At 47.3% G+C, this 21,641-nt stretch overlaps 1 protein-coding gene across 1 annotated transcript in view; it reads left to right on the forward strand.

Moving 5' to 3' along the window:
• Positions 1-21,641, forward strand: part of PITRM1 (pitrilysin metallopeptidase 1) — a 94,870-nt gene that overhangs the window by 6,267 nt on the left and 66,962 nt on the right. Inside the window, exon 2 of the mRNA XM_073629892.1 lies at positions 12,278-12,380. Within this exon, the coding sequence (XP_073485993.1) occupies positions 12,278-12,380 (103 nt within the window). The remainder of the gene's footprint in view (positions 1-12,277; positions 12,381-21,641) is intronic.

The raw sequence follows: 21,641 nt of genomic DNA on the forward strand, positions 1-21,641 counted from the left end.
AGACTGTCGTCGCCGAGAGAGAGAGACTGTCGTCGCCTAGAGAGAGAGAGAGAGACTGTCGTCGCCTAGAGAGAGAGAGAGAGACTGTCGTCGCCTAGAGAGAGAGAGAGACTGTCGTCGCCTAGAGAGAGAGAGAGAGACTGTCGTCGCCTAGAGAGAGACTGTCGTCACCTAGAAAGAGAGAGAGACTGTCGTCACCTAGAGAGAGAAACTGGTATTACAGAGCGAGACAGCCTGCCGTCGCTTAGACCTTTAGAGCGGGAGAGATGGAGCCTTCCGTTTTTCTTAGACATCTAGAGAGAGAGCGCTTGTCTTTACATATAGAGCATGCTGTCACCTAGAGAGAGATCAAGTGCTGTCAGTGCATGAGAGAGCCTGTTGTTGCCTAGACACCTAAAGCGAGAGCCTGTCCTTGCCTATAAAGCGAGAGACCTTTCCTTCTCTCCCCCCGCATGTGAGAGTGCTGGCGGTGGGCTGCGCATGCTCCTCCATACCTATGCCAGGTATTTTCTTCACATTGGATGGTTTAAATGTGGTGGTTTGTTAAAATTGTTTACTTTGAGAGTAGATGGCTTTCTGGGGTTTAAATTCAAGGTGTCTAGTTTGATTTCTTTTTTTTGCAAATATAATTTGACTTTAGTTGAGTGGGTCAGATAGTATTAAATGCAGAATTTCAATCCTCATTGTTTGTGTCAGAAGCAGTGAGCATTTCCTCCTAGATGGGCTCCCTTCATAGACGTGTCAGGAATGTTTTTGCTTTGTGACTGTCAGATTGATCCTACTTGATGGAGGTATGGAAGTGGCACGGCACAAATGGATTCTTTGCTCAGTTAATCTCCTCTGTTCACTAAAGTCACGTTTTGGAGGCATTCCTCACATACAGGAGCTTTAGGTGAGGGATTTTATCTCCAAAAGAAAAAAAAATCCATCTATGTGAAATTTGTGCGAGTGTGGAATTCTTACCTGCGGCCTGTGATTGTTACATAACAATAGTTTTTGGCACATGGAGATATAGAGGGTGTTGTAAGCTTGTGGGTTCATCCAGACTAAATATTGTGCTCTATAAGGCTCCACGCACACTAGGGGTTTTTTTAAGCTCCTAGCAGCTGCATTATTTTCTGCTCCTAGAAACTAGTGTTCTCCTTTGTGTCTACACTGCTTCAGCGGCTAGGAGCAGAAAAAAAGTTTTTGGAGCGTTTTTTTTTTGCAGAAAAAATACTAAATGTTACCCGCTACTAAGCACCGGTTTCCAGCGGTTTTTATTTTTTCTACCCATCGGCCTACCGGCTTCCTCAACAACTAGTGTATAGCTGGATCTACACCGGGGGACTTTTTGTTTTTAATAAAGGACTTATCAAAAATGATCTTTCTCTAGTCATCTTCCAGGATGGCATAACCTGGGAGATGACTGGTCCACCTGACAGGAAACACAATCAACATACAAGGTTAAAGGGCCCCTCCCTTCCCCCTGCACCTCAGTTCTTGATTGTGTTTCCCGGCAGCGAAATGTTTGTTTTTTCTCAGACCTGAAGCTGGTAGCGGATGGTCCCCCCCCCCTGAGGGCTGTACGCCAAAGCCTAGGAGGGTGGCCGATCCAGCCATGGCCCTGTCCTTCTCAGGGGGTCCCCCCAATGGCCGGGGGAGAGAGTCTTCCCCGGCAAGGAGCCTCCCGGGTACAGAGGGGTATCCCGGAACTCCTGTGAGCACATACCTCATGCTCTTTCCTTCCACCCAGTCAAGTACGGAGGTGATGAAGGAACTGGAGCTCAGGCTGGTGTCTAGGCCGCAGAGGGGGTAGGGGACGCTAGCCAGGTCGGTGCCTTGAGGGCTGGTGGAGGTCCTGGACTTCATAGGGAATGCTGAAGCTCCTGTGTATGGAGCTGGCATCCCAGGGTGGAGTAAGATGGCGGTGTTTCCGGGCGCTGTAACTTCCGACTTCCGGTCTATGCCAAAATGGCGGATTCGGACACTAGAGGCCAAAATCCTCCCTCAGACAGCGGCTCTCCAACAAAATGGCGCCGATCATCGGTGTATAGGAGATAGACACTCAGCGCTCCAGGGAAAAGCAGGAGGCCTCACGATACTCCTCTCTTGGGGTCGGAAAACCTTGCAAAGCAGCAGATATGGATGGAGAGGAGGTAACAGCTGTAACCTTAGCCCAGGAAGAGGCCAGTGGTGGTGAGTCCTCTTACGTTTTGAATGTGGTAAAGTAAGAGGGGTCTTACCTACACCATGGGGGGGGGGGGGGGGGGGGGGGGGGACACACAGAAAGTCTTAGGTAACTGGTTAAAGTTTGGACTTTGTCTTTTTTGTCTCCCTAGATCCTGGCGGCTCTGCTCAGGGGGCTCACAAGATGAAGGGCAAAAATCCCCCTCCTCCCAGGTCAAAGAGATGTGGGAACTGTAATGATAAGCTCCCACAGGACCATGTGAAACCTTTTTGCTATAGGTGCATACAGAAACTGTCTAGTAAGGAAACCTCACAGGTTATGAAGGATTTCCTTGCGGTACAGTCGGAGATGCTTTCTACCCTCCAGTTTATTAAGACTGCTATAGCACCTAAAGCAGAGGATAGAGAAATCCTGTCCTCTAGAGAAGGCACTTCCTCTCAGGAAGGTTTTTCAGACAGGGGTCAGAAAACCTCGCAAGGACCCCCTTCCTCTGTCACTTCGGGAGTTGAGGAGTTTGAGGACCCAGAGGAGTCAGAGGAGGACTTATTAGAGGAAGGTGTAGACACAGATGCTGACAGCCAGGATAGTGACAGTCCTAGAGCTAGTAGCCACCATGGAAGACATGGGGCAGTTACTTAGGGCGATCTATGCCTCTGAGGATATCCCAGAACCTCTGGTTCAGGCGTCGGCCCGGGACAAGATGTACAGGGGTTTGGGAAAGCCTCAGTCCAGGGTATTCCCGGTTCATCAGTCCCTAAAGGAGGTGATTTTGAGAGAGTGGAAAGACCCGGAAAGAAAGGTTCTTAGACTCAAAACTTGGAAGAGAAGGTTTCCTTTTGGGGAGGAAGAAGAGCAGAAATTCTTTAAAACCCCTAAGTTAGACGCAGCTCTGTCGCAGGTTTCTAAAAAATCTGACTTGTCTTTTGAGGATTCAGGGAACCTAAAAGACCAAATGGACAGAAGGGCGGAGGCGCTTTTGCGCAGAGCATGGGATTCCAATGCGGCTGCCATGGCTCCTGCTTTGGTGTCAGCATGCGTGGCAAGAAACGTGGACGCATGGTTAGGCAGACTTTCCAACCATGTTTCTAAAGGCAGTGATTCCAAAGAAATCACAGACTCGTTAGAAATAATAGGTAAGGCTGTGGCATATTTGGCAGATGCGGCTGTGGAGTCTGTCAGGAACACAGCCAAATCTGCGGCCCTCCTTAACTCCGCAAGAAGGGCAGTCTGGGTCAAATCATGGGAAGGGGACCATATGTCTAGATCAAGGCTATGTGGTTTGCCCTTTGAAGGTTCACAACTCTTTGGACCTGGCCTGGATCAGGTGCTGTCAAGGTCAGCAGAAAAGGGAAAAAAGTTCCCGGTTAAAGCTAAAGAAGAAAGGGGCAGGAAGTTTTTTTTCGCCCCTCCTCTAACCAGGGTCAATTCAAAGGAAAAAAGGATGTGAATAGAAGGTGGGGAAAGGGAAAGCGTGCACAAAAAGGTAGTCTGCTCTTTTCTGGTCCTAAAGACGCCACCAAGCAGTCTAAGTGACGCCAGCATCAGGGTAGGGGGGAGATTATCCCACTTTGTCCCTCATTGGAAGAGGATCTCCGAAAGCCCCTATATCTTGCAGATTGTAACAGAGGGATATCGTCTGGAACTTCTCTCCCCTCCCCAGCAACTTTTTTCTGACCCGTCTCCCCAAGGAAACTTCAAAAGCTGCAGGGCTGTTGGACAGCTTGCAGGGATTGGTATTCCAGGAGGTGATCATCCCCGTTCCACCGGAAGAGCTTTACCAAGGGTTTTACTCCCATGTATTTGTCGTTCAAAAACCGTCAGGGAAATTTCGCCTGATATTAAATCTCAGGAAGTTGAACAGGTTTTTGCGACAAAAGAGCTTCCGGATGGAAAGTATATACACTGTGCGCAGGCATCTATTAAGAGGTGCGTTCTTAGCCACGATAGATCTAAGAGATGCTTACCTTCATATCCCGATCACCAGGGAACACCAGTCCCTACTGAGTTTCGCAGTCCTTTCGAGCGAAGGGATTCAACATTGGCAATTCTGAGCTCTTCCCTTTTGGATTAGCTGCAAGCCCAAGGATCTTCACAAAGGTCCTGGCGGAGGTTGTAGCTTACCTACACCTACAGGGGGTGTCCCTTATACCCTACCTAGACGACCTTTTGGTATACGGGCAATCCCTAGAGCAGGTGGAAGTAGATGTAGGCAGAGTGATTTTCACTCTGGAATCCTTGGGCTGGATAGTAAACAGAGAGAAATCTTCTCTGGCACCGTCCCAAATAAAAGTGTTTCTGGGATATCTGGTGGATACAGAGGCTCAGAAACAGTTTCTTCCAGAGGAAAAAAGGTTAAAGGTGGTTACAGCAGTATCCTCTTTAAAAGAAGCCAGGGAGTGCTCTCGCAGGCATATCATGAGGGTTCTAGGTCTAATGACCTTGTGTATTCCAGCGGTTCCTTGGGCTCAGCTTCACTCCAGGGAGCTGCAGTTCTTCCTTTTGTCCTCCTGGGACAAAAGGAGAGAGTCATTGGATGCAAGGGTGTCTATTCCAACAAGAGTAAGGACCTCCCTAGATTGGTGGCTGGATCAGGACAAGCTCAGGGTGGGTCTACCCTGGGACCAGTGGAATCCCACAAGAATCACTACCGATGCAAGCGCTTGGGGTGCTCACCTGGGGGACATCCAGGCACAGGGGGCCTGGACGCCTTCTCAGGCAGGGGCATCCTCCAACCACAGGGAACTCCTGGCAGTGGGCCAGGCGTTGGTATCCTTTGGAGACAGGATTCAGGGCTTAGAGATCCAAGTCCTGTCAGACAATGTGACAACGGTCTCTTACCTGAATCGTCAGGGGGGCACCAGATCCAGGAAACTACTGAGTCTAGTCCTGAACATCTTAAACTGGGCCGAAGAGAATCTTCAGTCCATATGGGCGGTTCACATAAGAGGAACCGCCAATGTGGGGCAGACTTCTTAAGCCGGCAACCAATTCTCCAAGGGGAATGGGAGTTAAATCAGGAGGTCTTTCTCCAGATAAGTCAGAAGTTCGGGACTCCGGATATAGATCTTTTTGCCCACAGAGGGAACAAAAAAGTGGATCTTTTTTTCTCTCTCAACAGAGAAGGGGGATCCCAGGGAGTGGACGCTCTGTCTCAGGACTGGGACTTCCGTCTAGCATACGCCTTTCCCCCACTAGTCTTAATACCACGGGTCTTACAAAAATTGGCCCGCTCAGATTGCGGACTGATCCTTATAGCCCCATGGTGGCCAAAAAGGATCTGGTTTGCCACTCTGAAAAAGTGGTCAATTTCTCCTCCGCTCCGTCTTCCAATCAGACGAGATCTTCTCCTACAGGGGCCAGTCCTCCACCCCGACCCGGGGTTCCTCAAACTGACGGCATGGTTCTTGAGGAGGAGATCCTTAGGGGCAAGGGGTGCTCTGAGAGGGTAATTGAGACCCTCTTGGGCAGCAGGAAGCTGGTCACCAGGAGGATCTACTCCAAGGTGTGGAATTGCTTCTCACAGTGGTGCTGTGATAAGGAGGTGTCTTACCCTTCAGTACCAGTGGTACTGGAATTTTTGCAAGCAGGGGTGGATCAGGGGATTTCCCCGAACACCTTGAGAGTACAGATAGCAGCGTTATCTGTATTTTTGGATCAGAGGCTCGCACTAGAACCTCTGATTAAGAGATTTCTTCTGGCAAGGGAGAGGGTAACCCCTGTCAGGGTGAATGTATTTCCTCCATGGAATTTATCTCTGGTTTTGGAGGCTGACGACAGTGCCCTTCGAACCAGCGCAAGAGATTTCAGTTAAGTTTTTGACTCTTAAGTTAGCGTTTCTGTTGGCCATAACCACGGCCAGAAGGGTGAGCGACCTACAGGCCCTGTCAGTTAAGGAGCCTTTTCTGTTGATTCTGGAGGATAGAGTGGTTCTTGGACAGGACCCACTATATCTTCCCAAGGTCGCATCTAAGTTTAATAGATCTCAGGAGATCACTTTACCCTCCTTCTGTGATAATCCAAAAAATGAGAAGGAGAGGAAGTTTATTAGATGTCAGGAAATGTTTATTGACATATCTAGATAGAGTAAAGGACTACAGAAAGTCGAATCATCTTTTAGTTTTGTTTAGCGGCCCTAGAAAGGGAGGGCAGGCGTCTAAATCTACTGTGGCTAGGTGGATTAGGCAGACAATAACATTGGCCTATGAGCAGACCGGTTCCCCAGTACCAGGGAACCTTAAGGCCCACTCAACAAGATCCTTGGCGGCCTCTTGGGCAGAGAGAGCTGGGGCCTCGATAGAACAGGTCTGTCGCACAGCCACTTGGGCGAAGCAGGATACCTTTTTGAAACGCTATAGAGTGGAACTGCTGTCGCCCCAGGATCTGACATTTGGAAGAAAGGTGCTACAAGCGGTGGTCCCGCCCTGAGGTAGGCCTTGAACTCCTTGTCCATCCTCCTCAGGTTATGCCGTCCTGGAAGATGACTAGAGAAAATTGAGTTACTTACCGATAACTGTTTTTCTAGGATATCTTCCAGGACGGCAGACCTACTTCCCACTCATGTTTTAATATAAGTACTACGGGAAGAGTTTCTCTCTGTCACCCGGATAACCTATTACTTTGGGAGAACTGAGGTGCAGTGGGAAAGGAGGGGCCTTTTAACCTTGTATGTTGATTGTGTTTCCTGTCAGGTGGACCAGTCATCTCTCAGGTTATGCCGTCCACTCCTTAAAGTGGGGTTCCCATTTAAAAAATAAATAAATAAAAGTCAGCAGCTACAAATACTGCAGCTGCTGACTTTTAATTGGACACTTACCTGTCCCAGGGTCCAGCGTTGCGGGGGATCGAAGCCCCGCTCGTCCCCCCCTCCACTTGGCGATGCCGGCATTCTGACTGTGGGTGCCCGGCTGTGGCTTCACAGCCGGGCACCCACTGCGCATGTGCGAGCCGCAAGGCATGCAGAGGGTGAACGCACTAGTTGGTGGTGCTCCCTGTGGTTTCCCAACAACTGCTCTTCTCCCCAGTACTGACTTTCCAATGCCTTGTTCTGCACTCTGTGGTGAAAGATGTCTTGGTGTGGGGGATATCTTGGTAAAGGAGTAGGGCTTTGCTTTCTCGTGTCAGAGCTGACTCCCCCCCCCCCCCCCCCCCCCCCCCCCGATTACTGGTGTGGTAATGATCAAGGAACAGCATGAAACAAAGATCCACAGAATGAATGATGCAGAACAACAATGGATCTCACGCCCAATCTTGTAAACTAGCAGTCAGAGGCAACAGTGCCTTGATCTCACACAGCAGATATACAGCTATGTGACTCTAGGCACAGGACATGCACTGCAGTTTTTTCAGAAAGAGTTGTATTTTTCATAGAGTTAAAGACATCGTTCACTTTCACCAGTAAACTGCCTACGCAGGTAAAGGACACCTGTAGATGAAAACAAACTGTAGTTTTTACCAAAATTGATTAATGCCCTTGCTATACAGTATCTCACAAAAGTGAGTACACCCCTCCATGTTTTTGTAAATATTTTATTATATCTTTTCATGTGATAACACTGAAGAAATTACACTTTGTTACAATGTAAAGTGGTGAGTGTACAGCTTATATAACAGTGTAAATTTGCTGTCCCCTCAAAATAACTCAACACACAGCCATTAATGTCTAAACCGCTGGCAACAAAAGTGAGTACACCCCTAAGTGAAAATGTCCTAAGTGTCAATATATGTACCATATTTTCCAGCATTGCCTTAACCCTCTTGGGCATTGAGTTCCCCCAGAGCTTCACAGGTTGCCACTGGAGTCCTCTTCCACTCCTCCATGACGACATCACGGAGCTGGTGGATGTTAGAGACCTTGTGCTCCTTCACCTTCCATTTGAGGATGCCCCACAGATGCTCAATAGGGTTTAGGTCTGTAGACATGCTTGGCCAGTCCATCACCTTTTAGCAAGGCTGTGGTCATCTTGGAGGTGTGTTTGGGGTCATTATAACATTGGAATATTGCCCTACGGCCCAGTCTCCGAATGGAGGGGATCATGCTCTGCTTCAGTATGTCACAGTACATGTTGGAATTCATGGTTCCCTCAATGAACTGTAGCTCCCAGTGCCGGCAGCACTCATACAGCCTCAGACCAAGACACTCCCACCACCATACTTGACTATAGGCAAGACACACTTGTCTTTGTACTCCTCACCTGGTTGCTGCCACACATGCTTGACACCATCTGAACCAAATGAGTTTTATCTTGGTCTCATCAGACCACAGGACATGGTTCCAGTAATCCATGTCCTTAGTCTGGTTGTCTTCAGCAAACTGTTTGCGGGCTTTCTTGTGCATCATATTTAGAAGAGGCTTCCTTCTGGGACGACAGCCATGCAGACCAATTTAATGCAGCGTGCGGCGTATGGTCTGAGCCCTGACAGGGTGACCCCCCCACCTCTTCAACCTCTGCAGCAATGCTGACAGCACTCTTATGTCTATTTCCCAAAGACAACCTCCTGGATATGACGCTGAGCACGTGCACTCAACTTCTTTGGTTGACCATGGTGAGGCCTGTTCTGTTAAACTGCTGTATGGTCTTGGCTAGGGATGCACCAAATGGGTTTTTTTGGTGCCAAAATCAATACCGAAAATAAATCTTCCTTGATCCCGAAAACCGATACCAAAAGTGACTGTTTTTAAAAATATATTTTTATACAGGAGATGGTCAGAGACTGGGGACATGGTACAGGAGATGGTCAGAGACTGGGGACAGGGTACAGGAGATCAGTGCAGCCAGCCAGTGTCCCCAGTAGTGCAGCCAGTGAAGGGAGAGGAGAGCCGCCACCGCCTGTTTGATTACAGCGCCGGGAACATCACAGCTTTCATTTCAATAGCTGTGTGTTCCCCGCTGTGCGCCGTCACTTACAGTCCCTCCCCCTTGTCCGGACACTTTGATAGACAGATCACCCGTCCAATCCTGTCTATCAAAGTGCCTGGACAAGGGGGAGGGGCTGTATTTGACGGCGCGCACCGGGGGAACACACAGCTATTGAAATGAAAGCTGTGATCAAACAGGCGGCAGCGGTGGCTCTCCTCTCTTCTGATATAGGAAGCCCCCCTGATAGGCGGCACCAGGGGCGAGGGCAGAGCCCTGCCCACAGGCCCCGCCCCATTTTCGGCGCCAGTATCGGCAAGAATTCTCTTTCGGCTTGTTGCCGAAAGGGCCATTTTCGGCTGATATATTGCGGTGGCCGAAATTTCGGTGCATCCCTAGTCTTGGCCACTGTGCTGCAGCTCAGTTTCAGGGTCTTTGCAATCTTCTTATAGCCTAGAACATCTTTATGTAGAGAAATAATTCCTTTTTTTTTTTTTTTTTTTTGATCCTCAGAGTTCTTTGCCATGAGGTGCCATGTTGAACTTCCAGTGACCAGTATGAGGGAATGAGAGCGATAACACCAAATTTAACACCTCTGTTCTCCATTCACCCATGAGACCTTGTAACACTAACGAGTCACATGACACTGGGGAGGGAAAATGGCTAATTGGGCCCAATTTGTAAATTTTCACTTAGGGGTGTACTCACTTTTGTTGCCAGCGGTTTAGACATTAATGGCTGTGTGAGTTATTTTGAAGGGACAGCAAAGTTGTACACTCACTACTTTACATTGTAGCAAAGTATAATTTCTTCAGTGTTGTCACATGAAAAGATGTAACAAAATATTTACAAAATGTGTGGGGTGTACTCACTTTTGTGAGATACTGTAGGTGTAGGCCATTCATGTACCTCCTAAAGCCTTACTGAAACCCCCCCAGAGATGGCATCATCCTGTCCTGCCTTGTTGCCGCAATGTTGCTAAGAAATTCCCAGCTCTTACTGTTCACCTCCTCCTCCACAGGAGTGAGGTCACAAACGCTGAGTTCAGCGCTACTGCATCAGGGGAGAGAGAGCACATGTGAAGGGGTTTGAATCGGAGAAGAAACTCACTCCTGTGATGGTGCAGGTGAACAGTAAGATCTGGGAATCTTGGCAACAAGGCTGGGCAATATTCACCTTTGGTCAATGCTACACAGTTTCTTTTAAATGGACGCTCCTTACCTGCATAGGCAGTTTTTTTGGTAAAGGTGAACTAACCCTTCGAAGGAGAAGAACAGCCAAAGCTCATGTGGCTGTACTTCTGTGGATCACAGGAGTGCAGTTCGTTCTGCACTCCTGTGACTCGTTCAGCAGACAGCAGGCTGACATCACAGAGCTGGTGAGAAAAGATGGTCTGCAACTCCTTGCTTGTTCTTTAAAATCTTCAAAATGTATTGATTCTCCATAAAAAGACACAGGAGCAGACAGCAGATGTAAACGCATTTTCAGCCTTGTGGACCTTGTTCACTACAGAGCCGGTCCAGGCTCGGGAAACATTGCGACCATATGGTCAGGATTCGCCCACATGCCTGGACCGGAAACCGGCTGAACCTCTAAGGGAGCCGCTGAGAGCCTGAGCTGGTTGCTCCCACCCCTTCCATAGCTCAGCACCCCAGCAAAAAGTGGGGTGTAGAGCAGAGGGTCAGTGATTGACAGTCACCAGATCTCTGAGAACCGAGCGATCGGCAGTGTTTGATCTCTGGTTTCTCAGCCATGGAGGCGACGGGGGACAGACGCAGCATCCACCCAGGTAAATATGATTAAAAAAAAACAAACTCCCATTCATCTCTTCTCATGCTTGTGCATGGTGATGAGGGGTTGGGTTCTTCATACCCAGGTGGATGGTCTGCAGTCAACAGGAAAGTAAATTGTCATGCAAGTATTTCCAGAGGGTTTTAGATTAAAATGGCTCTAAAGCCTAAATATTTTTTACCTTAATGCACTTATTGCTGTAAGGTTAAAAATGTTTAGGCATTAATGTTGGCCCCTCCTCATACCCCATCCCCCCCCCCCCCCTTATACTTACCAAAGCACTCATTAGATCCAGCACTGTGCACTTCTGCAGCTCTTCTCTCCCCTAGCTTCTGGGTATCGCTGGCTTCGGTGCTCTGGAAGGAGCATGCACGAGTGCCCCTATAGGAAGCTGCTTCCTGTGGTAGCACTGGACACAGAGGAGGAGCCAGGAGCGCCGGCAGGGGACTGAGAAGGGGCAGTTCAGGGTCACTCTATGCAATTCCATTGCACAGAGCAGGTAAGTATAGAGATGTTGATTATTAAAAAAAAATCCTTTACAATCACATTAACAGTTGGTAAAGGAAATTAATTTTACAGGCCTACCAAGCTTTGAACGAACTACATAGGGGGACTGCATGCAGGAACTACAGAGAACAAACAAATTTTATGTGATTTTTAGCACAGTTGCAGTGTTTACTACTGTGTTTCCCCAAAAATAAGATCTACTGTGATTTTCGGGAAGGGCTGCAATATAAGCCCTACCCTGAAAATAAGCCCTAGTTTAAAGTGCTGGTAGAGTGCTGTAATTCACTCCTGTTGCAGTAGTGTATAGTGCAGACTGTGTTCGTGTGATCTAATTGTGCCAGGTACCTTCGTTATAGCGGCGCTCAGCTGCTCTCCTCCTCTCCTTCCAGCTGACAGTGGGGGATTTCAGGACCGCCCCTGCAGTGCTCGGAGCGGGGAGGAGAGGCCCGGGGGCCACAGAAGCGCTGAGCAAAGCTCAGCTGATCTCCCCTTCTCCAAGCTGTCTCGGGGCCCCCCTCCCTCTGCAGAGCTCTGGCAGGTCACGGAAGCATCCAGCGGCACTATAAGAAAGTATGTGGCATTATTGGATTGTGGAAATATACACCGTTTGCATTGTGTGATACTGTAATGGAGTGGATTCTGCATTTTACAAGCACTTTTACACAGGGGATTCCTGACAGGGAGAGAGAGCGGGAGAGAAGACAGCACATGGCATGCTAAGACCTACCCCGAAAATAAGCCCTACTGTTTCTTTTGTTGCCACAAGTAATATAAGCTAGGCTTATTTTCGGGGAAACACAGTAGCTCACTGCTTGCTTTCACCTAGTTCTTGGTGTATCACATGTAGTATGTGTAAACTGTTGGAGTTTATTCCTGCTGTCCAAATATTTAATGCATTCTACAAATTGACAACCACTACCTTGCAATGCATGATTGTTTGTTTTTTCTTTTGCAGAGCTTTAGTTGCAAATTCATGGAGGTGGAAAGCAAGCTCTGCAACCGAGAGAGCACTGAATTATAAACCTGGCCAAGTTATTCATGGATTCACAGTGAATGAGGTAAAGCCGTGGCATTAACATGAGGCTCAACATGTTTGGATCAAGTGTGCATTGTGTGCGGCCTTCTCTGTTATAGAGGCAAGGATAATATGCAAACTTCAGTATCCCCGGGCAGGCATTTAGAATTCATTTTATTGATGTCATTTCTGTAAAATATATATTTTTCTTATGTTCATTGGTGGACACAGCTCTCTTTTTGTTCTTTACCATAGGGTTTATAGCTCCATCTATAGGCGTAGGACACTAGGCAGAAAAGAAACTCGGCGCCGCCTATGGGCAGTCCTAGCTGGTATAAACACCTTTTCTGCTATAGCCAAACCAGTTTGGGTGGTTTTTGTATAAAAAAAGATAAATTATGCACTCACCCCAATATTACATTAAATTATAATGATTAATAAATGCAGCAATCTCAAAGAATTAAATACTTAATCCAAAAAACAATATGCATAAATTTAAAAAGATGTGCAAATCTTAAAATCAAGTGAGTAATCAAAAATAGGATAATCATATATATGACCAATGATTAGTGAATAGCAACTCATGATTGAAAAAAAAAGAAAAAAAAAAAGTGACTCCAAGTATTAAAAAAGGTTTAATGTGTGTGAAATGAAACAAAATGTGATACAACCTTGTATATAAATAATGTATCAAAAACAGTAAATAACACGTGAAAAAACATGAATACACTCAAAGTTCATGAAATGGCATGGAAACATAAAATAAACCATATAGTCCAAACAAATAATTATGTATGAAAAAACGGCAATCAGAAAAAACAGAGATCCCACAGAGTGAAGCAAAGCAGACTTAGGGGATCCTGCAGACTCTGTAATAATAACGTATTCCGCTTGCACAGATGATAGCAGATCAAGTGTAAACACATCAATCCATACGATGGGAGAAAAAGCAGCTCGATGGCCTCTTACTAGACACGATGAACTCCTAATTACGGGGAGTCGATCTCGCATGGTTATCAGAAGAAGGAATGGGCTGTAAATTTCCACTCTCTGGGCCGTCTGCACACACACGCCTCCGTGTGTTTCTCCCTTGATGAATGGGCTATTTCACGGACATACGGCTGCAAAGGCTTACTCCATCCAGCTAACACTATGGCATGTTTTGTCAGGCTTTACAAGCCGATTCACAAGTGGTCAACTCAAAGGTTTCCGTTTTAGCAGAGTATAATTAAAAAGAAAAAGAGGAAAACTTCATGTGCGGTAAAATTTTGGTGCTTTATTCCCAAAAAAAACTTTTTCAAGCACATAAAAAAAGAAGCATATAAAAAAACACACAGCTGCAATTGTATCAGATTGGTTTTTGTTTGCCTACTCCTCATTGAGACACTGCTTTGTGACATCCCTATGGTCAAGAATAGAAAAGAGCTATGCCTGTCTATGAATGCAAGAGAAAACAGGATTTATTTTTGTCACTCACCATAAAATCCCTTTCTCTGAGTTCATCGACAGACACAAAACCCACCTGCCCTGGTTGTGAATTGTTGTTCTGCTTTGTTACTAACTGGTTTGCCTATAACGCAGAGTAGGTTTATACCAGCTAGGACTGCCCATAGGCGGTGCTGAATTTCTCTGTTGCTTAGTGCCCTACTCCTGTAGGTGAGAAAAGATATACCTGTGCTCAAATCCCATAAACTTGTACATGTATATAATCTATCAGTTGTTAAAGGAATGTGACCAACTGCATCAAAGTAATCCCTTTTTACGGCCAGTCCCACACTCTGCATTAGCCATAAGAGGGATTACTTTGACGCAGTTGGCCAGCTTAAAGTGGAGTTCCACTTGAAAAAAAAAATTAATTAATGTGCATGAAATAAATTAAAAAAAAAAAAAAAAAAAACAAATGTGGAGAATTTTTTTTTTTTTTTTAACTCACCTCTTAATGCCTGTTGCTAGGGGGTCCCTCGTAATCTGCCCCCTTACCTCACTTCCCTTGGCGCTGGGAAATCAGCTCTGCCCCCTCCCTCTAGGCAGTCATCTGGGACACATCACAGGTCCCAGATGATTGCACAGCCAGTCACGGCGCGCGGCTCACGCATGCGCAGTGGGTGCCCGGCTGTGAAGCCACAGCCAGGTGCCCAGTTATAATGCTGGCACCGCCGAGCAGAGGGGGAGACGAGGGGGGGCTTCGATTCCCCTGCAGCACTGGATCCTGGGACAGGTAAGTGTCCGATTCTTAAAAGTCAGCAGCTGCAGTATTTGTAGCTGCTGACTTTTATTTCTTTTTTTTTTTTTTTATTATTTAAGCGGAACTCCGCTTTAAGCATGTATTGCAATATTTGTGAACTAAAAATCCCCGTTTTTCATTGCATAGTTTGCTGGAAAGGGTGTATAGCAGAGGGCCCATCCAAATTTCTACTCCAGTAGGTGGCATTATAAACCTCTTGGTCAAGAATAGAAGAGAGCTGTGTCCGTATCAAAAAATCCATTTTTTTTTATTTATTTTTTTTATACTAGTCAACATTAAAACATTTTACATAGTAGAACTTCACAAGTTTGTTCATATGCTACAGCTATAGTAAAAAAAAAAAAGTGGGAGAGATTTATCACTCTCGAGGTGAAGTCAATTTAAAGTAGAACTATAGGCAAAACCTTCTTCCTTCTTTTTTTTTTTTTTTTTTTGTTTTGCTCTGTGTCCCATTGGGGAGATTTCCCTTCACTTCCTGTCCCATAGCCAAACAGGAAATGAGAGGAAATACCTGAAAATTAATGCAATTCCTTGGGGACCCCCAGGTCACCCCAACTAGTGTCCCCATTGGAAGATTTCCCCTCTATTACTTTTATGGGGACAACCCAAAATTTGGGGCTTTCTTTTACTTTCACTTTCAATGGTAAACAGGACAAATAGAGAGGGTGGATCTTCTTAACAGGGGCACAGACAGCAATAAAAACTGACAAGCTATCTAATCCCTCTCTACTCTGTCCAAAAACAAAAGTTTTGCCTTTTAGTTATACTTTTTCTTGTGGAGGGGAAAAAAAAAAAAAAGTTCAAATTTTTACAGTACAAGCGATGCATAGACCCATTTAGTCACAGATACATTATTGCATAGATTGTCACAAGACAGATGGTTTGTTTATGTTAACAGGAGAAAGGTGTTCAAAGGGCATATAAAGGTTCCTTATTTAAAAAAAAAAAACAAAAAAAAAACCAAACATGTCATACTAGCCTCCACTATGCGGCTCGTTTTGCACAGAGTGGCCCCGATCCTCGTCTTTTGGGGTCCCTTGGCGGCTGTCTCGGCTCGTCCCTGCATCAGCTAACCCCCGTTCTGGGAAGCGCTCTCCAGGGGGGTTAGCTTGCGGGCGCGCTCCCGTGATACAATCGGTATCACTTGGCCCCGCCTCCATCACATCGCGTCATTAATTTGATTGACAGCAGCTTGAGCCAATGGCTGCACTGCTATCAATCCAATGAATGAGCCGAGAAGCCAGCGCATTCACGACGCAGGACTTTTGAGGGCTCAGGTAAGTAAGGGGGGGGCTGGGGGGCCACTAATCGTCGGATGTTTTTTCACCTTAATGCATTAAGGATAGGTGAAAGTGTGTGTGTGGGGTGTGGGGGGGGGGAGGAGGGACCTCATCTATGAAGTTGGATTTACGTAGTATAAACAGTAAATGGGTAGTCAGGAGATCATATCAGCGGTCCATTATCATGGAGCAGGTACATCAGCAATATCTCGATTGTCATCTGCTAACTCTGTACCCCAAACATCTATCCATCCTGACCATATCTTCTCAAATTTGTTAGGGCAATTTTGATTAGCATAGGTAAGCTTGTACAGTGGCAGTTCAATGCTAAGCGCCATGAAGACACCCTGGGAGGTGTAACGTCCTTTCAGTGGAGGAATATCTCTCTACAGGCATAAAATGTAGCATAACTTAGGAACAATTTAGTGTATTTGCCCTGTATACTAGGGTTGAAAACATTTTCAGTTTCCAGATCCAGAGAGGTGATCTGGTCAAGGGTGTCAATTATCCCCGACCAATAGTCCCCGAGGTGGGGGCACGACCAGACCATGTGGAAGAAGGAGGCGGACCTTAAATCACATCTGTGACAGGCCACCGGGGTGGTAGGATTCATAATTGTAATCGTTACGGGGTGTAGTAGGTTCTGTGGAGGAACTTGACCTGCATAAATCGGTCTCTAGCCTAAATCTTGTTGGTAACCATGGATAAACATGTTTCCCATTCGTCCTCTGACAAGTCAGGAATGTCCATTTTCCATTTGTCCAGGGTTTTTTCAAGTTTCTTTGTAGGAGCTATGGAAAAATGGAAATATAGGGAGGACAGGGATTTATCCATGATCTTGGCAGTAAGTAATCCCTGCACAGAGTCGGAGTCCAGTGTGAGGAGTGGTGGGAACTGTTTCCTATAAGCATGGCAAAGCTGGTAGTATCGAAACAGCATCCATCCCGGTAGTGAGTAGGAACTCTTGAGATCAGAGGATCTCCGTTTACCTCCCATGACAATGTGTTTCATTTTCCCTATTCCTTTTCTTGCCCAGATCTGAGGATCATCCGAGGGGGGTGTGAGGGGAAAATGTCTCGGGGGGGGGGGGGGGGGGGGGGGGATCTAAAGCGGGTCCTAGCCCTATGCCATACTCTGATTGTTGTACTCATCAGTTCCGTGATGCCAGGGTGCGATCGCGTCCCTCTGAACGCCACGTTGCTAAGGGAGGAATATGACCCCATTATGGCTGCTTTTAGAGTCACTGCTGGGTTATCGTGTGGTTGGGAGAACCACCATCTAACCATCACCAGAACAGCTGCCCAGAAGTAGACCTGAAAGTCCGGTAGGGACAGGCCTCCCTGGGTGATGGGAAGCTGAAAGGGAGGAGATGGCCAGTCGTGGGGCCTTCCCTTTCAGACAAAGGAAGATATATTATACTTTTTGATTTGGCAAAGAATGAGGCGGGGGGGAATTAGAGAGAGTTTCGAAAGAGGTAAAGAAATTTAGGCAGATAAACCATCTTAACCAAGTTTACCCTGCCCACCGGTGAAAGGGGGAGAGTCCTCCAGGCTAAACATTTCTGTGAGAAGTTTTTGAGTAGTGGTTGGAGGTTCAGCTCAAAGTATGAGGACAGCGGAGTTCCAATCCTTACTCCTAGATATTTAAATTCAGGTGTCCAGTTTAGGGGGGTACCTGTTGGTGGGTGATGACCTGATGCGTTTAGCGAGAAGAGGAGTGATTTTCCCCCAGTTGACTGTGATGCCTGAGAACGAACTGAACTCATCTCTTAGTGCTGGTGGAAGGGAGGAGATATCTTTGAGGAAGAGGAGTGTGTCATCGGCATATAGGGATATTTTATCTGTTATTGCACCTACCCGAATTCCCTCTACTGAGGGGGCAGATCTGATGCGGACTTCCATGGGTTCCATGGCTAGCGCAAACAGCCCGGGGGGAAGTGGACAGCCCTGTCTGGTGCCTCTGGACGGGGGAAAACGTGAGGACAGCGAATTGTTTGTACGTATACGGGCCGTGGGATTGTGGTATAACATCTGAACCCATCTGGTAAAACGGGGGCCAAACCCAAATTTACGTAGGATGGTCCAGAGGTAGCGCCACTCAACCGAGTCAAAAGCCTTCTCGGCGTCTAGGGAGGCTCCTACCTCCGGACCGTCCCTGCTTGCCTTGGAGAGATGTGTAAGGAGGCGTCGAATGTTTGTTTATATTGGTCCCTCTGCCTGGCATAAATCCAGACTGGTCCACATGCACCAATGCCGTGATCAGTGTTCACTTGTCCAGCCAGTACCTTGGCCAACAGCTTGGCATCCACATTAAGGAGGGAAATTGGTCGGTACGAGGAACACTGTTCAGGGTGCTTACCAGGTTTAAGAATGACAACAATAACTGCCTCAGCCATTGTCGGGGTAGCGAGTTCCCCTCCATGGCTTTTTGGAGTATTAATGTGAATGATGGGAGTATTTCTTCTGCATATGTTTTCAAGAATTCGGCAGGGATGCCATCTGGGTCTGGCCTTTTTGCCATTTTGGTAAAGAGGCTACCGAACGCTGGAGTTCCTCTAACAAGATGGGGCCATCTAATTCTTCTCTATTTGTGGATGTCAGGCAAGGAAGCGCCACCTCGTCAAGGTATGCTGTCAGCTCCTCATCCGTGCACCCCATCCGGGAGCCATAGAGCTCTTGATAGAATGATGCAAATCTGCCATTAATAGCGGAGGGGTCGGTCAAAGCTGTCGCATATGGCTGAGATAGTCACCGGGGAGGAGCTTTCACTTGCCAGCCATGCCAGCATACTACCCATCTTCTCCCCGTGCTCAAAAATTCTTTGGGACTGCTGTAGCAATTTTAGTTTTAGTGGCTGATGTTCGTAACAGGAGGACATCCCTCAATGCTGCCTGGAAGTTTGAGTATGCTCTAGGGGTCCCAGTTGTGGAATACTCCGCCTCAAGTGCAGCCACCCTTTCCTCAGCTTTTAGGGTTTCCTCCCTCAGATCCCTCCGGATCCTACAGATATGTGTTTGCAAACTGCCCCTAGTGAAGGCCTTAAATGTGTCCCAGGATGTGGTCAAGGTCACAGAGTGGTCTAGGTCCTGCCAATAATGTATCGCGCCCCCCCCCGCATAGGCAAGGTCTACATGTGAGAGGGTTTTCTTTGAGGCTGAATGACATGTATAGGCCCGCCGATAAGGGTGACGCCATCTCCACACGTCTGTCAGGTTGGAGGCTTCGGCCCAAGAGAGCAGCTCTGAAGATGAGCCCGCTCCGGGTGAGAGTCTGTCCACCCCAGGGACCGGAACCAGATTAAAGTCCCCAGTATCATCTGTAGCAAAGGCGGCAATTTTAGAGATCAGCTGGTTGAGTATTCTCATGGAGGCCGAGGTGGGGGGGGTTAGGTACAGTCCCACCACCACCAGTTCCAATCTGTCCACTATGGCATGCAGTATAAAATAACGGCCATCCGGGTCTAGTTCCAGTGCCAGCAGTCTAAACGGTAGGGATTTCTGTACAGGGATGCTGACCCCTCTAGAGTGATTGGTATATGTGGAGTGGTACTGGTGCCCTACCCAAGGCCGTCTAAGACTCAAAAGTTTACTACCCACCAGGTGAGTCTCCTGCAGTATGCAAATTTGGGGACGGTATGTTTTAAGGAATTGAAACACCAGCAACCTCTTCACCGAGGAATTCAAACCCCTGCTGTTCCATGAAATTATAGTACAATCGGCCATATGCGTCTGGTGTTACATTTTCAAACCACAGACTATCTTCCAGGGTTAGATGCAAAGTCTGGACCACTATACAGGTCAAGACTTGGCATCCCAGATATCTAATGGCCAAAGGAGAGGGAAAGGAAGGGGCGGGAGGATGTAGCAAAGGATCGGCAAGTACTCCCCCATTCGGGATGCCTCATCAAGCCATGAGAAACTGGGGATCAATGGCCCCCGGGCCCCTTGAAGTCTATGAGGTCGGGTGTTTAGTGGCACATGGGGGATCTTCAGGGTCAAGGAGATATGCTTAGGCCAGTGTGTAAAGGAGGCCCGTCTTTAAAGCGACAAATGGCCATGGCACATACAAAACATTTTCCCAGGAATAAGGATACTTATCAGCATGGTAATATGTTGATCCACATGGAGGCTTCCTCAGGAGATGTAAAGAATTGCACTGATTCACTGTCCTCCACTTGCAATCTGGCTGGGAACAGCATGCTGTACTTGATATGCTTGGCTCTGAGTCTGGCCCTCACTGCGTCATAGGATTTCCGTTGCTTCTGAGTTTCCAGTGAATAATCTGGGAAGATCCGAAGTTTGGCGTTTTTCAAATCGTAGTTCACCCGGGGATCTTGCTGCTTTTATCACCGTGTCACGATCACAGAAATAGAGCAGCTTGAATATGAAGGTGCAGGGCGGTGCTCCTTGTGTGCCCCTGGTGGAGGGTGTGCGATGTGCTCTTTCCACGGTGAAGAATGGGGGGAAAAGCGTGCTGAGGGAAGCAACTATTGCAATAAACATTCCGCAAATGCGGTGGGGTCTTTACCCCCTGTCCCTTCTGGAAGGCCCAAAATGCACAAGTTGTTTCTTCTGTTGCAATTTTTCGGCATCTTTGGCCCGGGCTTCCAGTACTTTAACTTTAGTTATCAAGGTATGTATATCAGCCCCCTGATCACGTACCGTGTCTTCATTCTATGAGACCCTCTGCTCCACTTCGTCCATGCGACCACGGAGGGTATCAAAATCCTTCCTGATAAATTCCAAATGTGTCTGTATGTGGTCCACTTTGTCTGTCAGGGAAGTTATGGCTTGCATCTCAGCTTTAAAATCGGGTGCCGTGGCTGGCAGCTGTGGATCGTCGGCCTGGTTCTCCATCTGGGCAAGAGATTTAGGCGAGGCTGCGGCTGTGGCCCTGCCCTAGATGTTCACTGTCGTGGCTTTTTTTTATGGAATTTTGGCTGGGATTTACTCCTATGCATACCCCAGGGGTGCCGCAGAGGCTGGGGGTGCACAGGAGGGTCTTTTTTTTTTTTTTTTTTTTTTTTTTTTTTTTTTTTTTTAATTTTTTTTTTTTTTTTATGTGCCTCTGCACCCGAAAATTGCAGGATTTGGCACCGGTCTGCAGGAGCTCAAACACTACACGACTGCTCCCAGCGCCATTCCGGACACCAGCCCCTCGCCTCCCTCCCTCTATAAATATACTTTAAGTCTCAACTTTGGGCACAAATTTTTAATTTAAATGCATTCCTCAATAGCCACAGATAATATAAATCCACTTTGTGTGCCCAAAATGCCTTTGCGAACCCAAATATTCGCTTTTAAAAGTACCTGTGACAGCATCACTGTGCTGTACATAGCCTGTGCAGAGAGCTGAGCTTTGGAAAGGGCCCATCAAGCTCCACCCACTGCAGCTTGCCTGCAGAAATCTACAGGGGGAGGCAAAGATAATACCAGTCATCCTGCACAAGCAGAGAGAACAACAGTGACTGGGCTTTATCACACTAAGACCCCTTGCATGTTGGGGTGCTCTTCAGGCGTTTTTAGCGCTAAAAAAAAAGCACCTCTCAAGCCACCCCCTGTGTGAAAGCCCGAGTGCTTTCACACTGGGGTGGTGCGCTTGCAGGACGGGAAAAAGCAGTGTCTTTGGGAGGGTGAGGGAGCGGTGTATACACCACTCCTAAACCGCCCCCACCATTCAAATCAATGGGCAGCGCTGCTTTTTGGAGGCTTTTAACCCTTCGGCCGCTAGCAGTGGTTAAAATCGCCCCGCTAGCAGCCGAAAAGCGCCGCTATAACAGT

Source organism: Aquarana catesbeiana, linkage group LG05, assembly GCF_042186555.1.
Source record: "Aquarana catesbeiana isolate 2022-GZ linkage group LG05, ASM4218655v1, whole genome shotgun sequence".
NCBI classification, from domain to species: domain Eukaryota; kingdom Metazoa; phylum Chordata; class Amphibia; order Anura; family Ranidae; genus Aquarana; species Aquarana catesbeiana.